The 24,081-nt window shown below is 38.3% G+C and overlaps 2 protein-coding genes and 1 long non-coding RNA gene across 5 annotated transcripts; all 3 read left to right on the top strand.

Moving 5' to 3' along the window:
• Nucleotides 1-4,111: 4,111 nt before the first annotated feature.
• Nucleotides 4,112-12,438, top strand: LOC131768599 (uncharacterized). 3 transcript variants are annotated; one of them, XM_066167328.1, is made up of 4 exons: nucleotides 4,112-4,345; nucleotides 10,718-10,780; nucleotides 11,005-11,301; nucleotides 12,108-12,438. In XM_066167328.1, exons 1-4 carry the CDS (start codon nucleotides 4,196-4,198, stop codon nucleotides 12,186-12,188), a joined length of 591 nt encoding a protein of 196 aa, XP_066023425.1. In that variant the 5' UTR covers nucleotides 4,112-4,195; the 3' UTR covers nucleotides 12,189-12,438. The 3 variants fall into 3 exon arrangements, with proteins under 3 accessions (XP_066023425.1, XP_058940308.2, XP_058940307.2); XM_059084325.2 differs by lacking the exons at nucleotides 10,718-10,780; nucleotides 11,005-11,301; nucleotides 12,108-12,438 and adding exons at nucleotides 5,891-5,953; nucleotides 6,179-6,487; nucleotides 7,281-7,452 and having other exon boundaries at nucleotides 4,115-4,345; XM_059084324.2 differs by lacking the exon at nucleotides 4,112-4,345 and adding an exon at nucleotides 9,001-9,216.
• A 1,797-nt stretch (nucleotides 12,439-14,235) lies between these two features.
• On the top strand, nucleotides 14,236-17,459 carry LOC131768598 (uncharacterized). The gene is made up of 4 exons (XM_059084323.2): nucleotides 14,236-14,450; nucleotides 16,024-16,086; nucleotides 16,301-16,609; nucleotides 17,029-17,459. Exons 1-4 carry the CDS (start codon nucleotides 14,301-14,303, stop codon nucleotides 17,161-17,163), a joined length of 657 nt encoding a protein of 218 aa, XP_058940306.2. The 5' UTR covers nucleotides 14,236-14,300; the 3' UTR covers nucleotides 17,164-17,459.
• A 1,162-nt stretch (nucleotides 17,460-18,621) lies between these two features.
• Nucleotides 18,622-22,220, top strand: LOC136281006 (uncharacterized). Its single transcript, XR_010717518.1, has 3 exons — nucleotides 18,622-18,821; nucleotides 21,044-21,194; nucleotides 21,947-22,220. It is a non-coding gene; the product is annotated as an uncharacterized lncRNA (long non-coding RNA).
• The last annotated feature ends 1,861 nt before the right edge of the window (nucleotides 22,221-24,081 follow it).

The following is a 24,081-nucleotide window of genomic DNA, read 5'->3' as shown; positions in this document are numbered from 1 at the left end:
GCACAGGGCAAAGCGTCCACTAAGAGGTGATGAATGAAAAAAAAAATACACAGGTGAATACGTCTATTTTATCTCATTTCTTGACATTATTGTTGTCTGATAGGTTAATTATGATATATGAATTTGTTACATATCTATGTCCTTGAGACGATTACACAAGCATGCAAGAAGGGAAATTAAGTATTCTGGTTTGCTACTTGGGCGGGAAAAGCCAGTTTTTCTGAATTTTTCTCACTTTTTCCTCTTTCAAACGTCAGCGCTTGAGCATAGCCCTGTTTTTCTCTAGCTTTGTTTTATCAACTTCTTTGGACTCTCTGGAAAGAACAAAACTGAATGAGATAACAGAAGGTCCAAAAAAAAAAACCCAGTTTCAATGTTTAGCCTCATTGGCCTCACTGTTAGTCAATAACTTCTGTTATATACTGCAGACCGGACGACTACTCCTACACGCGGCTTTGCGGGTGGTTTTGTTTATAATCCGGAAGAGCAACAATTTGCCATTAAAAAAAAAAACAGAACAACAACAAAAAAAGAGCAGTAAAAACAAAACAAAACAAACAAAACAAAAACAAAGAGAGGATGTATACGTGAGACAAACAAAAAAAATAAACTCGACCTCCACAAAAACCCTTGCTTTTACTTAAGGTGGTTAGAGGTTAGCCTATCAGCCTGTAATATTTCCTGTGAACACGTTTAAAGGTCATTAAAATGAGAGGAAGATAGTATGAGCTATGCTATCATAGCTGGCCAAAGTATGCGTTTATAAAACCACAATTTTTCTGCTTTGAGTTAGCTCTAAGTGGAAAGAGCACCCACTTCTACGTGAACAGCAAATTTAATGTACTTCTACGAAAAAAATAGCGTATGTATGGGATCATATTTAAAACGCACGCCTGAAGGAAAGTATGCGTGGAATCATCGGTCACAAACGGTAGGAGATCAACAAAAAAATACACGTTCGCCCGGGAGCGATCGACGATTGGAGAGCTGTTTCTGGGTGGTCGATGATATTTTTAAAACATATGGAGATAAAATATCTTGACTTCCTCTATACCATACAGGTGAATAGTGCTTTAGCGCACAATGATTGGCTTGTTCAGAAGTGATTAGCGAGTGCCATCCACCTCCGAGAAACCGATAAAAAACCATTCTTTTTGTTTCTGTGTGGTATATACAAATAAAACGCTTATTCACCTCAGTGTAAGTGAGGGTAATGGATATTTACCGAGCTGCAATGCTACAAGGTAGATATCCATCACTATATTCACCTTCACCTCGATAAATAATAGTTGATTTATTGTTTAATTTATATCACGAGAGTGGGTTTGCGCACAACAGATAGGAAATTTGTTTGCCGTTCGAGCGCCGGTCAGTAGCCAAGTGATCATCCATTGCATTATGCAGGTTTGATTTGCACTTGAATTTTGCAGATATACACCTTTGCGCTTTCCCTGAGACGATTATATTTGGCTTCGCATAATGCCGATTTGATATGCGCCTATACATCTGTATTGACCCCACGGTTAGTCAATAACTTTTGTTATATACTGCAAAGCGGACGACTATTCCCCACCCGCAGCTTTGCGGGTGGTTATGTTGATAAGCCGGAAGAGCAACAGTTTGCCTTTAAAAAAACATAACAACCAAAAAAAGGAACAAAAACAAAACAAAACAAATCAAAGAGAGGATGTACCTGAGACAAAACAGAATAAGTATGAAAACAAAAAAATTAAACTGGACTTCTTCAAAAAACGTTGCTTTTACTTTAGGTGGTTAGAGGTTAGCCTATCAGCCCGTAATATATCTCACGAATACGGTTAAAGGTCATTAAAATGGGAGGAAGATAGTATTAGCTATGCTATCATAGCTGGCCAAAGTATGAGTAGATAAAACCACAATATTTCCGCTTTGAGTCAGCTCTTAATGGAAAGAGCACCCACTTCTACGTGAACAGCAAATTTGATGTGCTTTCACGAAAAAAATAGTGTATGTATGCGATCATATTTAAAACGCACGCCTGAAGGAAAGTATGAGTGGAATCATCAATCACAGACGGTTAAGAGATTAGCAAAAAAATATATGTTCACCCAGAAGCGATCGACGATTGGAGAGCTTTTCTGGGTGGTCAATGGTATTTTTAAAACATATGGAGATAAAATATCTTGACTTCCCCTATACCATATCGGTGAATAGTGCTTTTCGCGCACGATGATTGGCTAGTTCGGAAGTGATTAGCGAGTGCCATCCACCTCCGAGAAGCCGATAAAAACCATTCTTTTTTTTTTTTCTGTGGTATATACAAATAAAACGCTTATTCACCTCAGTGTCAGCGAGAGCAGTGGATATTTACTAAGCTGCAATGCCGCCAGGTTGATATCCACCACTATATTCACCTTCACCTCGATAAATATTAGTTGATTTATTGTTTGATTTATTTCACGAGAGTGGGTTTGCGCACAACAAATAAGAAAATGGTTTGCCGTTCGAGCGCCGGTCAATAGCCAAGTGATTATCTATTGCATTATGCGTGTTTTATTTGCACTTTGTTGGAAATAAAATTCTAACACTCGTTGATGTTGTCTCTTTCTTTATTCCCTCTTACTCACAGGTTAATACAACGGGGACTAGCTCTCATCTCTCTAGGTAATTGTGGGTCACTGCTTTTAAAGGTGACACATACTGAGCTGTCAATCTCTAACCTTCGTCATCCTCTTACACTTAACCAGCGAATCACGTTAAGCTACGCAAAACGGAGTTCGCATACTAAGTAGACACCTTAGAGATGTTTACGCTTCACAAAATGACTTTCTGCTCAAAATTTCTTAGTCTTACGGTCAAGGTCGGGCAAAACTTAAACGAGATTGGTAATATCAACTGAAAAGACAAAAAACTCACTAACAAAATTAAATTCATAGTTGAAAAGATATCTTAACAGAAAATAGTCCTCGAAGACCGTTACATAACAGCAAAATAAACAGAAAATTCGGAGAAGAAAGGGCGTACCCAAGGTATCGCCCCTAAAAGAGCTACGTGCTATTCGTATAAATTACCTGATTATAAATTCAGTGCAGAAGATGAAAAGTATTATATGTGGACATCTTAAGACATCTCTAAGAAAAAGGGGTGTCGAACGTGCTAAATTAAAACTTAAGAACTATTTTCCAGATCGGGAATTCGACAAAGATTTAGCCTAAAAAACGAGAATATTAAAGAGGTAAAAGTATAAGGGACGGTTATTTCCAGGAAATTCCTTTACAGGATCAATTTTTTATAAGGTAGAGATGGATAGTCAACCCTCGAGACTTTGTACTTTTTAAGTCTTTTCTTTTAATTTTTACTTCGAAAACCCTTGATTCCAGCTACCAAAAAATGTACCTTGAAATGAAGCGCGGGAAAAATTGCTAGTAGAGGCATAAATGAGGTAAGTGTTGCCCGTCATTTCTCTCAAACAAGCAAGGTGACCTGCCTTTCTCATTGCATTTTTCGAAACAGCCATTGGTAGGAAACATTTAAAGGCAGACTAAAAAAATTGTTAGATGACTTTTTTTTTTTCTGAGGAATTACCTTATTTGGTCAGAGTGAGAAAATCGTAATTGCGGTCAACATCGATTTTAACCAATCAGACTATTCTGTTTAATTGAGACATCATCAATATAATCAATTTTCACGCTTGAGTTGAAACCTTGGAATTAATTGTCTTAATCATATGTGAGAACACTTTCGCTGTTTAATCATTTGCCTTGTGTTTACTCCGGACTGCGAGCTTCCTCGAGAAACCGAAAAATAAAATAAGACAGATTTATATTTAATGAGTCGGGGAATTTCTCTTGATCAACTCTAGGCTTCACATATTAATAAGTTGAATGTGGTCGTGAACACTGAAACTCGAACTTTCGCGAATCAGCCGTCTCTTCCACTCGACTAGAATGAGAAGTTTTCCTAGAGCAAACGTTACAAAATATAGAAAACAAACCGGTTACTATGGTTTTCGCACTTCGTGCCGTCACGACTTTATGAGCTCTAGAACGCTTTCAATATCTCTTAATTCTCCTACCCAGGTCCCTCAGACGAAACCAGTTGTGATTGTAATTTATCAGATGCCTAATTTGAATACACGTGATGACTTTCTATTTCCGCATTGAGTGTGTGGATCAAACAGCACGCGTTTTGATCTCCGTGACTGAACTGACTCGAAATGACTTTCAACAGAAACGACTTGAGGGTGATCTCCAACATCCAAGTTGTCAACTGCGTAGTGCTTTTCGTTTTGGGGCTTACTGATGGATTCGGTGTGCGTTTTGTATATTCCAGTTTGACTTTCACCCCCTGTTGGATAGCGATCCTTGTAAGTAAAAAAATCAATTCAGAAGAATTGGTACTTCAAGTTTAAGTTAGAGTAGGTATTAAACATTCTTGTCTCGATATTTCGGAAAGACATTCGTATGCGGCACCAAAATTGCGAAATCATGTGGATATTTAATGCAAGCAGTTTCCATTTATCAACTTAACAAAACTTGTTAACTGACTCACTTGTCTGCCCAAGAAAATGAAATGAGATGGAACATGCCTTAGAAAATGACTGCGTTTTATAGTTTTTGATTCATCTCTGTCGACATACTAAAGAAAGGAATTGTACCGAGACATGAAGGTCTGTCATTATCTATGATTTTGCACCAAAGGCAAGCAAGGATCGACCAGTCACGTACGAATGATTCAATTTCATTTTGGCTAATACTGCAAACTAGACTAATTATTAATTAAATAAATAATTTGTAATTAAGTGTGTCATATGCCTTCAACTATGAATAAACTTTTTGTCAAAATTCAAATCTTATAAAGTTTGAATTTAAAAAAAAAATCCATATTACACAAAGTTTAAAGTAAGGTAATGATATACGATTTAATCTCGTGATTACTTCTCAAATATCGTTTTCAATAAATTTTCCGCTTCGTTCGAAAATGTGGCTTAGAACACGCAACGGAAAATTGCGGAAAAACATTTCTGTCCTTGGCTTCACTTATCGCTTGATGAATTTAAAAGAAAAAACAAAAAGGTATTGATCTTTCAAACACAGAGGCAGATGAAAGTTCGACCAGTTCTTCACTCATACGATACTTCAGCGAGCAGGTGTAACGCATGTTTTATTAGCGTTGTTTTAATGACATTTGTCAGTATGATAAGAGGTCTGACCAAGTATAATCCCAAGACAACCGGCCCACAGTACAATTTCAATCTATCAACGGTCATGCTCAAAAAATTAGATGCCGAGTTATGCCACAGTCCTTAAAGGTGTTGGTCGTAACAGTTTTGTTTTTGCAACAATAAACGGCGACCATGCAGGTTTTCCAAGCGATAAAAAAGGGAAGAAAAATCAAAAATAAAAAAATTTACTAGGGGAATCCGGTAATATTTGTATTCTTGTCTCGAGTGAACACGTCTTTTAGTTTTTATTTTAAAGTTTGCATATAGCTTTTTATACACTTACCAGAGGGAAAACGCTCAAGAACCCTCAGCCAAAATTGTCATCTAGTTTTCCTGGTGTGCACTCAAAACATTAAAACACGCTAAACATTTAAGCAATAGACCGCCCCTTCTATCCGTTTACTGGCGTAAAAACCCACGCGGGAGGACACGAGAAAAGGTTTTTCATTATAAAAAAGCGAAGGATTTACAACCTGGGCGAGTTTTATAAATCACAAGATTAATACGTGCGCATTGTGTGAATGCTTCACACTCTTTTTTCAGTAATCGGCAACATGGAATCTATCTGATAGATAAATTAGTTATGGTTTACCGGGTCAATGGATGTTTAGTCAATCAGATTGCGCATATCAGAGTAATTTTTTAAACGGGACTTTTTTTTTTATGCGCCATTTTTATTTCTTTAAGGTGATGGCTGCTGGAATCATGGGCCTGAATATGAGCAGCAAGCAAAGACCTTCCTTAACTCTGGTACGAAATATAAACAGTTTTATTTACGCATCATAGGGATCCATTCATTCTCCGCCTGGTCGAATGTACGTTAAATGATTCCCGGAAGATATACCAATACATGAACCTTGAGTCCATAAGAGAGGAAGTAGCAACTTTTTGTGATGCCTTTTTTATTTTATACTATTTGTTCGTTTGTTTTTTTTGGTTTTTATAATTTTTTGGTTTTTTTTTGGCCCTTTGCAGATGAACGCCTTGCAGTCTGTGAGCGTAGCCTGTGCTGCACTATCAGCGATAACCGTGTACCACTATCTGGTCGCTTTGTCCAGTTTGATGGCTTTGGGTTATGCCTCAGCGCTAAGAAGGGATTACTATAATAAAGATCCCCTTTTCTTTGATTCGGACCAGCCGCTGGACATAAACTTTACCGCAAAGCAGAAATCCATGGTGGCTGTATCTTCCCTGATCATCTTATGCTCCATCATTGAGATCATTCTTGCGGTGGCAGCCATCAGGAGCAGTAATATAACTGGTCAGAGCTCGCAGGAACAGCAAGTAAGAGAAGTTGATGATTACCAGATTCTTGACTCTAACAAACTCGATATTTCTGCGTTATCAACTTGAATCATTTTGATGATCAGTCAGTTAGTCATTCAGTTATTTGTCCAGTCAGTCAATTTTCGTCAAATCTTATCGTCTGGGCTATCAGTCATTAACCTAATTAGCCATTTATTTAATCAACATGTTTGGCAGCACGCTATGAACAAACCAGTCGGAAACGTTTGTTTGCCCAATTACCTCGACTACACGGTGTATAAACGATATTTAATAATTATTGACCTAAGTAAAGGTGAATAGTGGTGGATATTTAGCCCAGCCGCGAAGCGACACCGATTGATTGTCTTAGTATATATATATATATATATACCGCCCCCACCCCCCCCCAAAAAAAAAAATATACATATAGTTTATTTATGTGAAGTTACTGAAAATGGATTGATGATTAAGTTGTCAACGCGCAATTTTGTCTCTTTGGCCACTCGGAGGTGAATCGTACTTGCTAGTCACTTTGAAACCAGCCATTATTCACGTGTGTACGCTAACACCTAATATTCCTCAATTTTAACCGATGGACCACATTAATTGGATCACAAAACAATCGGGGCGTACGATAAGCACTACTCACCTGTGTGGTTTATACTAATACCGGATATTCCTCAATTTTAACTAATGCATATTGAATTACGAAACGCCTTTAGACCAATCGCGCAAAGGAAACATTTGATGGACTACAAATTATTAAATGAACCAGGGTAATAAAACACATCATATCTCAATTCATTTTCAGGTAAGGATTTGCCATGGCCAGCTTGAAGCTGGTGAGGTGCCGATCCATATGCAAGAGCAGCCGACCTCAGTCGCAGCCCAACCATTGGTGGCTTTTCCAGACACTACTAATTAGTAGCTACAGTTGAACCTTATTTAAGCCGTCACCATGTATTAAACTGTCAGTTGCAATCGTCAAAGTCTCGAATGTTTTATCCCTTAATCACTCTGGAATGTACCTATATTAAGCGGTCACATCTATTTGGCAGTCGCCGTCACCGTTTACTCAACGGCCTGTTTTTTATTGTCTTTCACTTTTATTGGACGGTCACTTAAAGCGAAACCACTCAAATAAAACTTAAGATACTATTTTAATTACTTTTTATCTATGTTTCTCTACAACAATAAAAGTAAGTAATATTTGCAACCGACATTCTGCATATGAAGTGGTCAATTATGGCATAAAATGGCGTTTTTATCGTTTTTAATGATACCCTGATCAGTGGAACCTGAATTAAGTTTTCAAACTGTTTAAGCGGTCACTCAACCACTCCCCGTGGGTAACCGGTTAATGTAGGTTCGACTGTATTGTGAACACCCTTATTAGCCCTAGAGGGTATCATTCACTTCCCGGTAGCCGACAGAAACTAATCTTTCTGGTTTATGTATATGGCATATTCTACTAAAACGGTTATTCACCTCAGTATCAGAGTGGTGGATATTTACCGAGCTGCGAAGCTGCGAGGTAAATATCCACCACTATTCACCTGTACTTTCGGTGAATAATTTTTGATTTAGTTCACGGGAGTGGGTTTTGCGAAATAAATAGGAGAAAGCAGATAGGGGAATGGTAAGGCGTTCGAGGGCCCATTAGTAACCGGATGATTGACAATTTCATTATGCATGTTTGATTTGCCCTTGAATTTTGCAGATTTACTGCTCTGCGCTTCCACTGAGGCGATTTAATTTAGCCTTGCATTATGCCGTCGGATTTGATTGCGCTAAGCTTATACATTGTCTAGATAATTTCTTTATGCATGTTTAATTTGTACTTGCATTCTGCAGATTCACAGCTTTGCGCTTTCCCTGGGATGATTTAATCTGGCTTTGCATGATGTCGAAATGATTTGCACCTATATATCTTCCTAATCATTTTCTTTACGGTTATGTAGGGCTGGCAAATTGCACAATTCAGATTTAATTTGTCCTTGCATTATGCAGATTCGATATACACTCGTACCGTGCTAATTTGGCTTGTACCTGCATTTTGCTGATTTGTTTTCGCGCTTGAATTGAAACCTCGGAATTGTTTCAGTCCTATATGAGAACACTTTCGCTGGTTAATTATTTGCCTTGTGTCTTCTCCAGCATTTGAGCTTCCACGATTTACCGAAAAATTAAGATGAGGCAGATTTATATTAAATGAGTCGGGGAATTTCTCTCGATCAACTCCGGGCTTCATATATTATTAGTTGAATGTGGTCCATGTCACCGAAACTCGAACTTTCGCGAATCAACCGTCTCTTCCACTCGACTAGAATGAGAGGTTCTCCTAGAGCAAGCGTTACAAAATATAGAAAACAAACCAGCTACTATGGTTTTCGCATTTCTTGGTGCCACGACTTTCTGAGCTCGAGAACGCTTTCAATATCTGTTCATTCTCTTACCCAGGCTTCTCAGATGAAACCAATCGGGACTTTAATTAATGCAATGCCTAATTTGAATGTACGTGATGACTAGGCATTTCCGCATTGACTGCGTGGATCAAACAGCACGCGTTTTGATCTCCGTGACTGAACTGACTCGAAATGACTTTCAACAGAAACGACTTGAAGGTGATCTCCAACATCCAGGTTATCATCTGTGGAGTGCTTTTCACTTTGGGGCTTATTGATGGTCTCAGCGTGCGTTTTATGTATTCAAGTTTGACTTTCACCCCCTGTTGGATAGGGATCCTTGTAAGTAAAAAAATCAGTCAGAAAAATTGGTACTTTGAGTTAAGGTTATAGTAGGTATTTAACAACTTCTCGTCTCGATATTTCGAAGAGAAATTCTTGTGCGGCACCAAAATTGCCAAACCTTGTGGATATTGAGTGCAAGCAGTTTCTATTTATCAACTTAATCAAACTTGTTAACTGACTCACATGCCCAAGAAAATGGAATGGAATTGAACTTGCATGAGAAAATAACTGCACTTTATAGTGTTTGATTTATCTCTGTGTCGACATACTAAAGAAAGAAACTGTATCAGGAAAAGAAGGCCCTTTATGATCTATGATTTTGCAGCAAAAGCAAACAAGGACCGACTAGTCACGAACCAGTGATTCAGGTCAATCCTGGCGCATACTGCAAACTAAACCAACCACTAATTGAATAAATAATTTGTAATAAAGTGTGTCATATGCCTTCAACTATGAATAAACTTTTCGTCAAAATTCAAAGCTTCAAGGTTTGAATTTTTAAATATAAAAACATATTTCACAAAGTGTCAAGTAACGTAATGATATGGGATTTAATGTTGTGATTACTTCTCAAATATCGTTTTCAAGAAAGTTCCCGCCTAGTTCGAAGTGGCTTAGAACACGCCACGGAAAATTGCGGATAAACTGTTTCGTTCTTCACTTCACTTATCGCTAGATAAATTATAAAAAAAAAACAAACTAAAAGGTATCGCTCTTTCAAACACAGATGCAAATGAAAGTTCGACCAGTTCTTCACTCAAACGATATTTTAGCGAGCAGGTGTAACGCAAGTTTTATTAACGTTTTTTTAATGATATTTGTCAGTATGATAAGTGGTCAGACCAAATGTAATCCCAAGACAACCGGCCCACAGTACAATTTCAATCTATCAACGGTCATGCTCAAAAAAATTCGATGCCGAGTTATGCCACAGTACTTAAAGGTGTCGATGGCAACAGTGTTGTTTTCGCAACAATTAACAGCGACCGTGCAGGTTTACCAAGTGATAAAAAAGGGAAGAAAAATCGAAAAAAAAAAGTTTACTAAGGGAGTCCGGTAAGATTTGTATTCTTGTCTCGAGTGAACACGTCTTTTAGTTTTTATTTTAAAGTTTGCATAACTGTTTAAACACTACCAGAGGGAAAAAACTCAAGAACTCTCAGCCAGACCAAATATTTTATGCGTGTTAAACATCTAAGCAATAGACCGCACCTTCTATTAGTTTACTGGCGTAATAACTCACGCGGGAGGACACGAGAAAAGGTTTTTCATAATAAAAAAGCGAAGGATTTACAACCTGTGCAAGTGTTCTTCTAAATCATGCAAGATGAATATGTACGCATTGTGTGAATGCTTCACACTCTTTTTTCAGTAATCGGCAACACGGAATCTGATAAATTAGTTATAGCTTACCGGTTCAATGGATGTTTAGTCAATCAGATTGCGCATATCAGAGTAATTTTTGAAATTTTTTATGCGCCATTTTTATTTCTTTAAGGTGTTGGCCGCTGGAATCATGGGCCTGACTTTAAGCAACAAGCAAAGACCTTCTTTAACTCTGGTAAGAAATATAAACAATTCTATTTCGCATCATGAGGGATCCATTCATTCTCCGCCTGGTGGAATGTACGTTAAATTATTCCCGGTAGATATACCAATACATGAACCTTCAGTCCATAATAGAGGAAGTAGCAACTTTTTGTGATACCTTTTTTATTTTTCATTGTTTGTTTGTTTGTTTGTTTTTGTTGTTGTTGTTTATATTTTTTTATTGGCCTTTTCCAGATGAACGCCTTGCAGTCTGTGAGTGTGGCCTGTGCTGCAATATTAGCGATAACCGTCTACCACTATCTGGTCGCTTTGTCCAAGTTGATGGTTTTGGATTATGTCTTAACTCCAAACAAGGGATTCCCTAATAAAGATCCCTTTTTCTTTGATTCGGACATAATCTTTACTGCAAAGCAAAAATCCATGGTGGCTGTATCTTCCCTAATCATCATATGCTCCATCACTGAGATCATTCTTGCGATGGCAGCCATCACGAGCAGTAATATAACTGGTCAGAGCTCGCAGGAACAGCAAGTAAGAGAAGTTGATGATTACCAGACTCTTGCCTCTAAACAAACTCGATATTTCTGCGTCATCAACTTGAATCACTTTGATGATCAGTCAGTTAGTCAGTCAGTTATCTGGCCAGTCAGTAAATTTTCGTCAAACCTTTTCGTCTGAGCAATCAGTCATTAACCTAATCAGTCATTTATTTAATCAACATGTTTGCCAACACGCTATAAACAAACCAGTCGCACGCGTTTTTTTGCCAAATTGCCTCGACGACAGTGTATAAACGATATTTAATAATTATTGACCTAAATGAAAGTGAATAGTGCTGCCCACCCGCGAAGCGACACCGATTGATTGTCTTAGTATATACCACACAAAAACCCGCCCCCCGCCCCCCTCCCCCAATAAAAAAAAAAAAATTTTAAAAAATTTATTTATGTCAATCTACTGAGAACTGGTCGATAATTAAATTGTCAACGCGCAATTTTGTCCCTTTGGCCACTCGAGGTGAATCGTACTTGCTAGTCACTTTCGAACCAGCCAACTTTCACTTGTGTTGTGTACGCTAACACCTAATATTCCTTAATTTTCACCGATGGATCACATTTATTAGGTCACAATACGCGAAATCAAAACAGCCAGGGCGTACGATAAGCACTACTCACCTGTGTGGTTTACACTAACACTGGATATTCCTCAATTTTAACTGATGCATATTGAATCACGAAACGCCTTTAGACCAATCGCGCAAGGGAAACATTTGATTGACTACCAGTTATTAAATGAACCAGGGTAATAAAACTCATCATCTCTCAATTCATTTTCAGGTAAGGATTTGCCATGGCCAGCTTGAAGCTGATCAGGTGCCGATCTATATGCAAGGGCGGCCGACCTCAGTTGCAGCCTAACCACTGGTGGCTTTTCCAGACACTACTAATTAGTAGCTATTCTACAGTTGAACCTTTATTAAGCCGTCACCATGTATTAAGCTGTCAGTTGCAATCGTTAAAGTCCCGAATGTTTTATCCCTTAATCACTGTAAAATGTACCTATATTAAGCGGTCACATCTATTTGGCGGTCGCAGTCACCGTTTACTAAGTCCCAACCGCCTATTTTTTATTGTCTTTCACTTTTATTGGACGGTCACTAAAAGCGAAACCACTCAAATAAAACTAAGAATACTATTTTAATTACTTTTTATCTATGTTTCTCTACAAAAATAAAAGTAAGTAATATTTGCATCCGAGATTCTGCATATGAAGTGGTCAATTATGGCATAAAATGGCGTTTTTATCGTTTTTAATGATACCCCTGATCAGTGGAACCTGAATTAAGTTTTCAAACTGTTTAAGCGGTCACTCAACCGCTCCCCGTGGGTAACCGCTTACCGCCTACAGTTGAACCTTTATTAAGCCGTCACCATGTATTAAGCTGTCAGTTGCAATCGTTAAAGTCCCGAATGTTTTATCCCTTAATCACTGTAAAATGTACCTATATTAAGCGGTCACATCTATTTGGTGGTCGCAGTCACCGTTTACTAAGTCCCAACCGCCTATTTTTTTATTGTCTTTCACTTGTATTGAACAGTCACTGAAAGCGGAACCACTCAAATAAAAATAAGAATACTATTTTAAGTACTTTTTAATCTATGTTTCTCTACAGCAATAAAAGGAAGTAATATTTGCAACCAAGATTCTGCATATGAAGTGGTCAATTATGGCATAAAGTGGCGTTTTTATCGCTTTTAGTAATACCCCTGATCGGTAACTGTTTAAGCGTTCATTCCACCACACCCCGTGGGTGACCGCTTAGTACAAGGTCGACTATATTGTGAACACCCTTATTAGCCCTAGAGGGTACCATTCACCTCCCAGCAGCCGACAGAAACTAATCTTTTTGGTTAATGTGTATGGCATATACTACTAAAACGGTTATTCACCTCAGTATCAGTAAGAGTGGTGGATATTTACCGAGCTGCGAAGCCGCAAGGTATATATCCACCACTATTCACCTGTACTTTCGGTAGATAAGTTTTGGGCCATTAGTAACCGGATGGTTGACAATTTCATTATGCATGTTTGATTTGCCCTTGAATTTTGCAGATTTACTGCTCTGCACTTCCTCTAAGGCGATTTAATTTAGCCTTGCATTATGCCGCCGGATTTGACTGCACTATGTTTATACATTGTCTAAACAATTTCTTTATGCATTTTTAGTTTGTACTTTATGCATGTTTAATTTGTACTTGCATTCTGTAGATTCACAGCTTTGTGCTTTCCCTAGGATGATTTAATTTGGCTTTGCATAATGCCGATTTTATTTGCACCTATACATCTTCATAATCATTTCTTTATAGTTTTGTGGGGATGACTTTCTTGGAAAATTGCACAGTGCAGATTTAATTTGCCCTTGCATTATGCAGATTCGATTTGCACCCGCAGCATGCTAATTTGGCTTGTACCTGCATTTTGCTGATTTGTTTTCGCGCTTGAATTGAGACCTCGGAATTGTTTCACTTCTATGTGAGAACATTTTCGCTGTTTAATCATTTGCCTTGTGTTTACTCCGGAGTTCGAGCTTCCGCGAGAAACTGAAAAACTAAGATAAGACAGATTTACATTTAATGAGTCGGGGAATTTCTCTTGATCAACTCCAGGTTACATATATTAATAAGTTGAATGTGGTCGTGAACACTGAAACCCGAACTTTCGCGAGTCAGCCGCCTCTTCCACTCGACTAGAATGAAAGGTTCTCCTAGAGCAAGCGTTACAAAATATAGAAAACAAACCGGTTACTATGGTTTTGGTATTTCGTGTTGTCATGATTGTATGATTTTAGAACGCTCTAGAACGCTTTCAATATCTTTTCATTCTCCTACCCAAGCCCCTCAAATGAAACCAATTGTGACTTTACTTAATGAAATGCCTAATTTGAATATACGTGATGACTAGACATTTCCGCATTGAAGGTGTGAATCAAACAGCACGCGTTTTGATCTCCGTAACTCAGCTGACTCGAAATGGCTTTCAACAGAAACGACTTGAAGGTGATCTCTAACATCCAGGTTATCATCTGTGGAGTGCTTTTCATTTTGGGGCTTGTTGATGGACTCAGCGTGCGTTTTGTGTATTCCAGTATGACTTTCACCCCCTGTTGGCTAGCGATCCTTGTAAGTAAAAAAGTCAGAAAATTGTTACTTCAAGTTAAAGTTAGAGGACGTATTTAACAATCTCTTGTCTCGATATTTCGGAGAGAAATTCTTGTGCGGCACCGAAATTGCGAAATCATGTGGATATTGAGTGCAGGCAGTTTCTATTTATCAACTAAACAAAAGTTGTTACCTGACTCACATGCCCAAGAAAATGGAATGGAATTGAACTTTCATGAGAAAATAACTGCGCTTTATAGTGTTTGATTTATCTCTGTGTCAACACACTAAAGAAGGGAAATGTATCGAGAAATGAAGGTGTTTTACGGTCTATGATTTTGCAGCAAAAGTAACCAAGCACCGACTAGTCACGAACCAGTGATTCAAGTCCATGCTGGTGCGTACTGAAAACCAAACTAACTACTAATTAAATAAATTAACTATAAATAAACTTTTCGTCAAAATTCAAACCTGTTTGAATTAAAAAAAAACAACAACAAATATTCACAAAGTGTAAAGTAATGTAATGACATAGGATTTGATGTTGTGATTACTTCTCAAATATCGTTTTCAAGAAAGTTTCCGCCTCGTTCGAAAATGTGGCTTAGAACACGCCACGGAAAACTGCGGATAAACAGTTTCGTTCTTCACTTCACTTATCGTTAGGTGAATTATAAAAAAAAAAAAAACAAACTAAAAGGTATCGCTCTTTCAAACACAGAGGTAAATGAAAGTTCGACCAGTTCTTCACTCAAACGATATTTTAGCGAGCAGGCGGAACGCATGTTTTTCTCAACGTTGTCGTAATGCTATTTGTCAGTTTGATAAAAGGTTAGACCAAATGTAATCCCAAGAAAATCGACCCACAGTGCAATTTCAATCTATCAACTGTCATGCTCAGAACAATTCGATGCCGAGTCATGCCGCAGTACTGGTGTTGGTGGTAACAGTATTGTTTTCGTAACAAATGCAATTACTCAGTGATTATAGAGTGTTTATAATGATTGGCTTCACTTCATGGCGGAGATATTGGTGTACCTATGCACAACAGTGACCATGCAGGTTTACCAAGCGATAAAAAAACGGAAAGAAAAATTAAAAAAAAAACTTTTTACCAAGGAAGTCCGGTAAGATTTGTACTCTTGTCTGGAGTGAACACGTCTTTTAGTTCTTATTTTAAAGTTTGCACAACTGTTTATACACCACCAGAGGAAAAACGGTTGGTAACTCTCAGCCAAGGATGCCATCTAGTTTTCTTGGTGTTTATCCAAACATTTTATGGGTGTCAAACATTTAAGCAATGGATCGCACCTCCTATCGGTTTACCGGCGTAACAACCCACGCGGAAGGACACGAGAAAAGGTTTTTCATCATAAAAGAGGGAAGGATTTACAACTTGTGCGTGTGTTCTACAATTTTATAAATCACAAGATGAAAATGTACGCATTGTGTGAATGCTTCTCACTTTTTTTCCTCAGACAGATAAGGTAGTTATGATTTATCGGTTCAATGGATCTTAAGTCAATCAGCTTGCGCATATCAGAGTAATATTTGAAACGAGAAATTTTTTATGCACTACCTTTGTTTCTTTAAGGTGTTGGCCGCTGGTATCATGGGAGTGACTTTAAGCATCGCGCCAAGACCTTCCTTAAATCTGGTACGAAATTTAAGCTATTATATTTACGCATCATGAGGGATCCATTCATTCTCCACCATGTGGAATGTACGTTAAGTAATTCCCAGTAGATATACCAATACATGAGCCTTGATTCCATAAGAGAGGAACTAGCAACTTTTTGTGATGATTTTTTTATTTTATACTATTTTTTTTTTGTTTGGTTTATTATGTTTTTTTCTTTGGCCCTTTGCAGATGAACGCCTTGCAGTCTGTGAGCGTAGCCTGTGCTGCAGTATCAGCGATAACCGTGTACCACTATCTGGTAGCTTTGTCCAGTTTGATGGCTTTGGGTTATACCTCAACGCTAAGCAGAGGTTACTATAATAAAGATCCCCTTTTCTTTGATTCGGACCAGCTGGCGAACATAAACCTTACCGCAAAGCAAAAATCCATGGTGGCTGTTTCTTCCCTGATCATCATATGCTCCATCATTGAGATCATTCTCGCGATGGCAGCCATCAGGAGCAGTGATATAACTGATCAGAGCTCGCAGGAACAGCAAGTAAGAGAAGTTGATAATTACCAGATTCTTGAATCTAACAAACTCGATATTTCTGCGTTATCAACTTGAATCACTTTGATAATCAGTCAGTTAATCAGTCATTCACGCTATAAACAAACCAGTCGAAGACGTTTTTTTGCCAAATTGCCTCGACTACATTGTATGTAAACGGTTTTTAACAATTATTGACCCAAGTGAGTGTGAATAGTGGTGGAGATTTTCCTCAGCGCACGCGATAAGCACGACTCACCTGTGTGCATGGTTTATACTGAACACCGGATATTACTCAATTTTCAACTGATGCATACTGGATCACGAAACGCGTTTAGACCAATTGTGCAAGAGAAGAACTGTAATAGACTGCAAGTTATTAAATGAATCAGGGTAATAAAAAACATCATATCTCAATTCATTTTCAGGTGGGCATTTGCTATGGTCAACTTGAAGCTGGTCAGGTGCCGATCCATATGCAAGGGCAACCGACCTCAGTTGCAGCCCAACCAGTGGTGGCTTTTCCAGAATCAGGCGTTCGCGCGGTGTACACTACTAATTAGTAGTTTCAGTCGAACCTATCTTAAGCCGTCACCATGTAATAAGCTGTCAGTTGCAATTGTTAAAGTCCCGGATCTTTTATCCCTTAATCACTGTAAACTGTACCTATATTTAGCGGTCACATCTATTTAGCGGTTGCAGTCACCGTTTACCGAGTCCAAATAGACTATTTTTTAATTTTTTTTACTTGTGTTGAACGGTCACTGAAAGCGGAACTACCCATATAAAACTAAAAATACTATTTTAAGTAATTTTTGATCTATTTTCTTCTACAACAATAAAAGTAAATAATATTTGCAACGAGATTCTGCACTTGAGGTGGTCAATTATGATATTAAGTAGCGTTTTATCGTTTTTAAAAATACCTCTGATCGGTGAAACCTGTATCAAGAGGTCAAACTGTATTAAGTGGTCACCATACCATTCCCTATGGGTGACCGCTTAATACAGGTTCGACTATATTGTGAACACCCCTATTTGCCCTAGAGGGCAACACTCACCTAATATTTTTGGTTTATGTATATGGCATATACTACTAAAACAGTTGTTCACTCAGCATCAATAAGGGTGGTGGATATTTACCGAGCTGCGAGGTAAATGTCCACCACTATTCACCTGTACTTTTAGTGAACAATTTTTGATTTAGTTCACGGGAGTTGGTTTTTCAAAATAAAAAGGAGAAAGCAGATAGGGGAATGGTGAGGCGTTCGAGGGCCATTAGTAACCGGATGATTGACAATTTCATCATACATGTTTGATTTGCCCTTGAATTTTGCAGATTTACTGCTCTGCGCTTCCGCTAAGGCGATTTAATTTTAGCCTTGCATTATGCCGCCGGATTTGACTGCACTAAGCTTATGCATTGTGTAGATAATTTCTGTTTCATTCGCTCTTCATGCATGTTTAATTTTGGATTTTGGACACTAATGGCCGATTTAATAATTTCGATTCGATCTGCACTCGTATCATGCTAATTTGGCTTGTACCTGCATTTTACCGATTTGTTTTCGCGCTTGAATTGAAACCTCGGAATTGTTTCACTCATATGTGAGAACACTTTCGCTGTTTAAGCATTTGCCTTGTGTTTTACTCGTTCGAGCTTCTGCGAGACACTGAAAAACAAAATAAGGCAGATTTATATTTAATGAGTCGGGGAATTTTCTCTTGATCAACGCCGGGTTTCATGTATTAATAAGTTAAATGTGGTCGTGATCACTGAAACTCGAACTTTCGCGAGTCAGCCGCTTGTTCCACGCAAGCGTTACAAAATTTAGAAAACAAACTGGTTACTATGGTTTGCGCATTTCGTGTTGTCACGACTTTATAAGCTCTAGAGCGCTTTCAATATCTGTTCATTCTCCTACGCAGGTTCCTCAGATGAAACCAATCGTGACTTTAATTAATGAAATGCCTAATTTGAATATACGTGATGACTTAAAGTTTCCGCATAGGGTGTGTGGATCAAACAGCACGCGTTTTTTTTCACCGTACGTGACTGAACGGACTCGAAATGACTTTCAACAGAAACGACTTGAAGATAATCTCCAACATCCAGGTTGTCATCTGCGGAATGCTTCTCACTTTGGGGCTTGTTGATGGAGTCAGCGTGCGCTTTGTGTATTCCAGTTTGACTTTCGTCCCCTTTTGGCTAGCGGCCCTTGTAAGTAAAAAGTATTGTGTTAAAAATTGTTACTTCAAGTTAAAGTTAGAGTAGGTATTTAACAATCTCTTGTCTCGATATTTCGGAAAGAAATTCTTATGCGGCGCCAAAGTTGCAAAATCTTGTGGATATTGAGTGCAAGCAGTTTCCATTCATCACTAAACAAAAGTTGTTAACTTACTCACATGTCCAAGAAAATGGAATGGAATTGAACTTACATGAGAAAATAACTGCGCTTTATAGTGTTTGATTTATCTCTGTGTCGACATACTAAAGAAAGGAATTGTATCGAGAAATAAAGGTCTTTCATTATCTATGCACCAATGCCTTCAACTATGAATAAACTTTTCGTCAAAATTCAAATCTTTCAATGTTTAACGCTTTCCAAACTATTTTGTGTTTTCCAAAATAGCATTTTCCGTGAAAAATGGACCTTTTAGACATATTTTTCATATCGATTCCGCAAAATATCGTGCTTTTTTCCAGACAAAGTGAAATGTTGGCATTAAAGCAGCACTATTTAAGCAAAAAACGTACACGGAAATTTCTCCTATTTGATAAAAGCAAAACGCTTCAGTTTTCACGGATTAAGAAAATGTGTTGCTTCAAAAGAGCAACATTTTGTATAATTCAACGGAAAGTTAAACGTAGGTACAATTTACTCGTACAAATATTCATTTTTTTACTGCGTTGCTTGTTAAATCTGGTCAAAGTGCACATAATGCTCTGCACGTTTAAGAATGGAACGATAAAGTCTTTGATTTTAACCCTTAATATGTTTAAGCGGTTTTTTCTTTTCATTTTTATTTGACATGGTATCAAGAACTGTAATGCAGAAATTCTGCAAAGTTTGATGGCCCAAGCGTGCAAAAATTCTGCACGCCTTGACCTCCAGTGCTGCAGAAATTCTGCATGGTATGGCGTCCAATGATGCAGAAATTCTGCAAGGTTTGACGTCCAGTGCTGCAGAAATTCTGCATGGTATGGCGTTCAATGATGCAGAAATTCTGCAAGGTTTGACGTCCAGTGCTGCAGAAATTCTGCACGCCTTGACGCCAGTGCTGCAGAAACTCTGCACGCCTTGACGTCCAGTGCTACAGAAATTCTGCACGCCTTGACGTCCAGTGCTGCAGGAATTCTGCACGCCTTGACGTCCAGTGCTGCAGAAATTCTGCACGCCTTGACGTCCAGTGCTGCAGAAATTCTGCACGCCTTGACGTCCGCAGCAGCAGAAATTCTGCAAGCAATGACATTCTGAGTTAAAGAAATTTTATGTGTTGCAAGGTCAATGCTGCAGAAATTCTGAGTCGTTGCTTCTCCATTCTCAAAAAAGACAAATTGTAGAGGGCCTACGCATACCAACAATTTCGATCAGTTTTCTATTTATGCTTTTTCTATTTTTCAGTGATCATAGTTGAAATAACAATACTCTGTATGCTGATGTTTTTTGAATGATAGGATGAACTTGTGAAAATAAATCCACGGTTGGAAACTAAAGGCTATTAACAGAGGCCCATACCCGCTTTATTAAAAAGAACTATTCATAAATCATGCAGGCTTTTAATCAAATGCCAAAAGGTAAGTTGTTGAAAGGAAATTAATTTTCTCTTCCCTGCAAAAAAAAAAATCGTGTAATTGAATTTTTGTACACATTCAGGATGAGCTCCTAACACATTTAAGATTCTTTTTAAAGTTTGTTTTCAAATTTTTTAAAATTTCGTTTAATCAAAGAAATGATGGAAGTAAGGAGAGCTCATCTGTTGCAGAATAGGATGATCTGTTCATTTTTAGAGAAATTTAAAATTAGACGACCTTGGAATGAGGACACTTGAAGCCGAATTTACATCACCATTACTGAGTGACGATATCGTCATCAATTGATATGAGATAAATGTTTTTCCTCGAAGTTACCCGTTCAATAATTTTGATTTCAACGGACGATGCAAGATTTAGATTTTTGACTCCTCTTCCTTCTGTTCACAAGGCAATGGAGTACTGTTGATCCAATAGCATCCAAGAAAATTAGTCTTTCACTGCTCACACATAATTTTCTAGGTGTAATTTGCCTTGAAACAGACCAGTGTACAATTACAGGGGTTTGTAAGGCCTCCTTCTGTACATATGGATCTGAAATATTAAAAGAAAGTCAAGTTACATCACATGGACATTTCAAAACGGGATGTATGAATTCATCAACACTATCTTGACTATGATTTGAACAGGTTTTGGTGTAACTAGGCTAGCTTGGCAAAGCAAAAATCCATGGTGGCTGTTTATTCCCTGATCATCATATGCTCCATCATTGAGATCATTCTTGCGGTGACAGCCATCAGGAGCAGTGATATAGGTGATCAGAGCTCGCAGGAACAGCAAGTAAGAGAAGTTGATGACTACCAGATTCTTGAATCTAACAAACTCGATATTTCTGCGTTATCAACTTGAATCACTTTGATGATCAGTCAGTTAGTCAGTCAGTTATCTGGCCAGTCAGTCAATTTTCGTCAAATCTTTTCGTCTGGGCAATCAGTCATTAAACTAATCAGTCATTTATTTAATCAATATGTTTGCCAGCACGCTATAAGCAAACCAGTCGCAGACGTTTGTTTGCCAAATTGCCTCGACGACACGGTGTATAAACGATATTTAATAATTATTGACCTAAGTGAAGGTGAATAGTGCTGCCCACCCGCGAAGCGAAACCGATTGATTGTCTTACTATATACCACACAGAAAGTCCCCCCCCCTCCCCCCCAATAAAAAAAAAATTAAAAAAAGTTTATTTATGTCAATTTGGTCACTTGGAGGTGAATCGTACTTGCTAGTCACTTTCGAACCAGCCAACATTCACGTGTGTGGTGTACGCTAACACCTAATATTCCTCAATTTTCACCTATGGATCACATTAATTAGGTCACAAAACGCGAAATCAAAACAGCCAGGGCGTACGATAACCACTACTCACCTGTGTGGTTTACACTAACACCGGATATTCCTCAATTTTAAATGATGCATATTGAATCATGAAAACGCCTTTAGACCAATCGCGCAAGGGAAACATTTGATTGACTACAAGTTATTAAATGAACCAGGGTAATAAAACACATCATATCACAATTCATTTTCAGGTAAGGATTTGCCATGGCCAGCTTGAAGCTGATCAGGTGCCGATCTATACGCAAGGGCGGCCGACCTCAGTTGCAGCCCAACCACTGATGGCTTTTCCAGCCACTACTAATTAGTAGCTACAGTTGAACCTTTATTAAGCCGTCACCATGTGTTAAGCTGTCAGTTGCAATCGTTAAAGTCCCGAATGTTTTATCCCTTAATTACTGTAAAATGTACCTATATTAAGCGGTCACATCTATTTGGCGGTCGCAGTCACCGTTTACTAAGTCCCAACCGCCTTTTTTTTTATTGTCTTTCACTTGTATTGTAATTATGGCATAAAATGGCGTTTTTATCGTTTTTAATGATACCCCTGATCAGTGGAACCTGAATTAATAAAGGGGTAAGTTTCTAAAGAAACTGTGGTGCTGCGTCGGTGGGAGAGTAAAGCAGGTAATTTAGTGTTAACAACTGGGTTGAAAACGTAAATTAGCCACCGTAAAGGGTAAAAAAGCTGACGTTTCGAGCGTTAGCCCTTCGTCAGAGCGATCGCTCTGACGAAGGGCTAACGCTCGAAACGTCAGCTTTTTTACCCTTTACGGAACCTGAATTAAGTTTTCAAACTGTTTAAGCGGTCACTCAACCGCTCCCCGTGGGTAACCGCTTACCGCCTACAGTTGAACCTTTATTAAGCCGTCACCATGTATTAAGCTGTCAGTTGCAATCGTTAAAGTCCCGAATGTTTTATCCGTTAATCACTGTAAAATCTACCTATATTAAGCGGTCACATCTATTTGGTGGTCGCAGTCACCGTTTACTTAGTCCCAACCGCCTATTTTTTATTGTCTTTCACTTGTATTGAACAGTCACTGAAAGCGGAACCACTTAAATAAAAATAAGAATACTATTTTAAGTACTTTTTAATCTATGTTTCTCTACAGCAATAAAAGGAAGTAATATTTGCAACCAAGATTCTGCATATGAAGTAGTCAATTATGGCATAAAGTGGCGTTTTTATCGCTTTTAGTAATACCCCTTATCGGTAACTGTTTAAGCGTTCATTCCACCACTCCCCGTGGGTGACCGCTTAGTACAAGGTCGACTATATTGTGAACACCCTTATTAGCCCTAGAGGGTACCATTCACCTCCAAGCAGCCGACAGAAACTAATCTTTTTAGTTAATGTGTATGGCATATACTACTAAAACGGTTATTCACCTCAGTATCAGTAAGAGTGGTGGATATTTACCGAGCTGCGAAGCTGCAAGGTATATATCCACCACTATTCACCTGTACTTTCGGTAAATAAGTTTTGATTTAGTTCACGGGAGTGGGTTTTACGAAATAAATAGGAGAAAGCAAATATGGGAATGGTAAGGCATTCGAGGGCCTTTAATTACCGGATGGTTGACAATTTCATTATGCATGTTTGATTTGCCCTTGAATTTTGCAGATTTACTGCTCTGCGCTTCCTCTAAGGCGATTTAATTTAGCCTTGCATTATGCCGCCGGATTTGACTGCACTAAGTTTATACATTGTCTAGATAATTTCTTTATACATGTTTAATTTTACTTGCATTCTGCAGATTCACCTTGCGCTTTCCCTGGGATGATTTAATCTAGCTTTGCATAATGCCGATTTTATTCGCACCTATATATCTTCCTAATCATTTTCTTTACACTTGTGTAGGGCTGACTTTCTTGGCAAATTGCACAATGCAGATTTAATTTGTCCTTGCATTATGCAGATTCGATCTGCACTTGTACCATGCTAATTGGCTTGTACCTGCATTTTGCTGATTTGTTTTCGCGCTTGAATTGAAACCTCGAAATTGTTTCACTCATATGTGAGAACACTTTCGCTGGTTAATCATTTGCCTTGTGTTTACTCCGGAGTTCGAGCTTCCGCGAGAAACTGAAAAACTGAGATAAGACAGATTTACATTTAATGAGTCGGGGAATTTCTCTTGATCAACTCCAGGTTTCATATAATAATAAGTTGAATGTGGTCGTGAACACTGAAACTCAAACTTTCGCGAGTCAGCCGCCTCTTCCACTCGACTAGAATGAGAGGTTCTCCTAGAGCAAGCGTTACAAAATGTAGAAAACAAGCCAGTTATTATGGTTTTCGTATTTCGTGTTGTCACGACTGTAT

This window comes from Pocillopora verrucosa, chromosome 5 (assembly GCF_036669915.1).
Source record: "Pocillopora verrucosa isolate sample1 chromosome 5, ASM3666991v2, whole genome shotgun sequence".
Lineage (NCBI taxonomy): Eukaryota > Metazoa > Cnidaria > Anthozoa > Scleractinia > Pocilloporidae > Pocillopora > Pocillopora verrucosa.
The sequence above is the reverse complement of the archived record's forward strand: the minus strand, read 5'-3'. Positions and strand labels throughout refer to the sequence as shown.

Coding starts and splice junctions, on each gene's coding strand:
- LOC131768599 (XM_059084325.2), top strand. CDS start 4,196: ATGACTTTCAACAGAAACGACTTGAGGGTGATCTCCAACATCCAAGTT. Junction 4,346..5,890: donor CCTGTTGGATAGCGATCCTT/GTAAGTAAAAAA, acceptor TATTTCTTTAAG/GTGATGGCTGCTGGAATCAT. Junction 5,954..6,178: donor AAAGACCTTCCTTAACTCTG/GTACGAAATATA, acceptor GGCCCTTTGCAG/ATGAACGCCTTGCAGTCTGT.
- LOC131768598 (XM_059084323.2), top strand. CDS start 14,301: ATGGCTTTCAACAGAAACGACTTGAAGGTGATCTCTAACATCCAGGTT. Junction 14,451..16,023: donor CCTGTTGGCTAGCGATCCTT/GTAAGTAAAAAA, acceptor TGTTTCTTTAAG/GTGTTGGCCGCTGGTATCAT. Junction 16,610..17,028: donor AGAGCTCGCAGGAACAGCAA/GTAAGAGAAGTT, acceptor ATTCATTTTCAG/GTGGGCATTTGCTATGGTCA.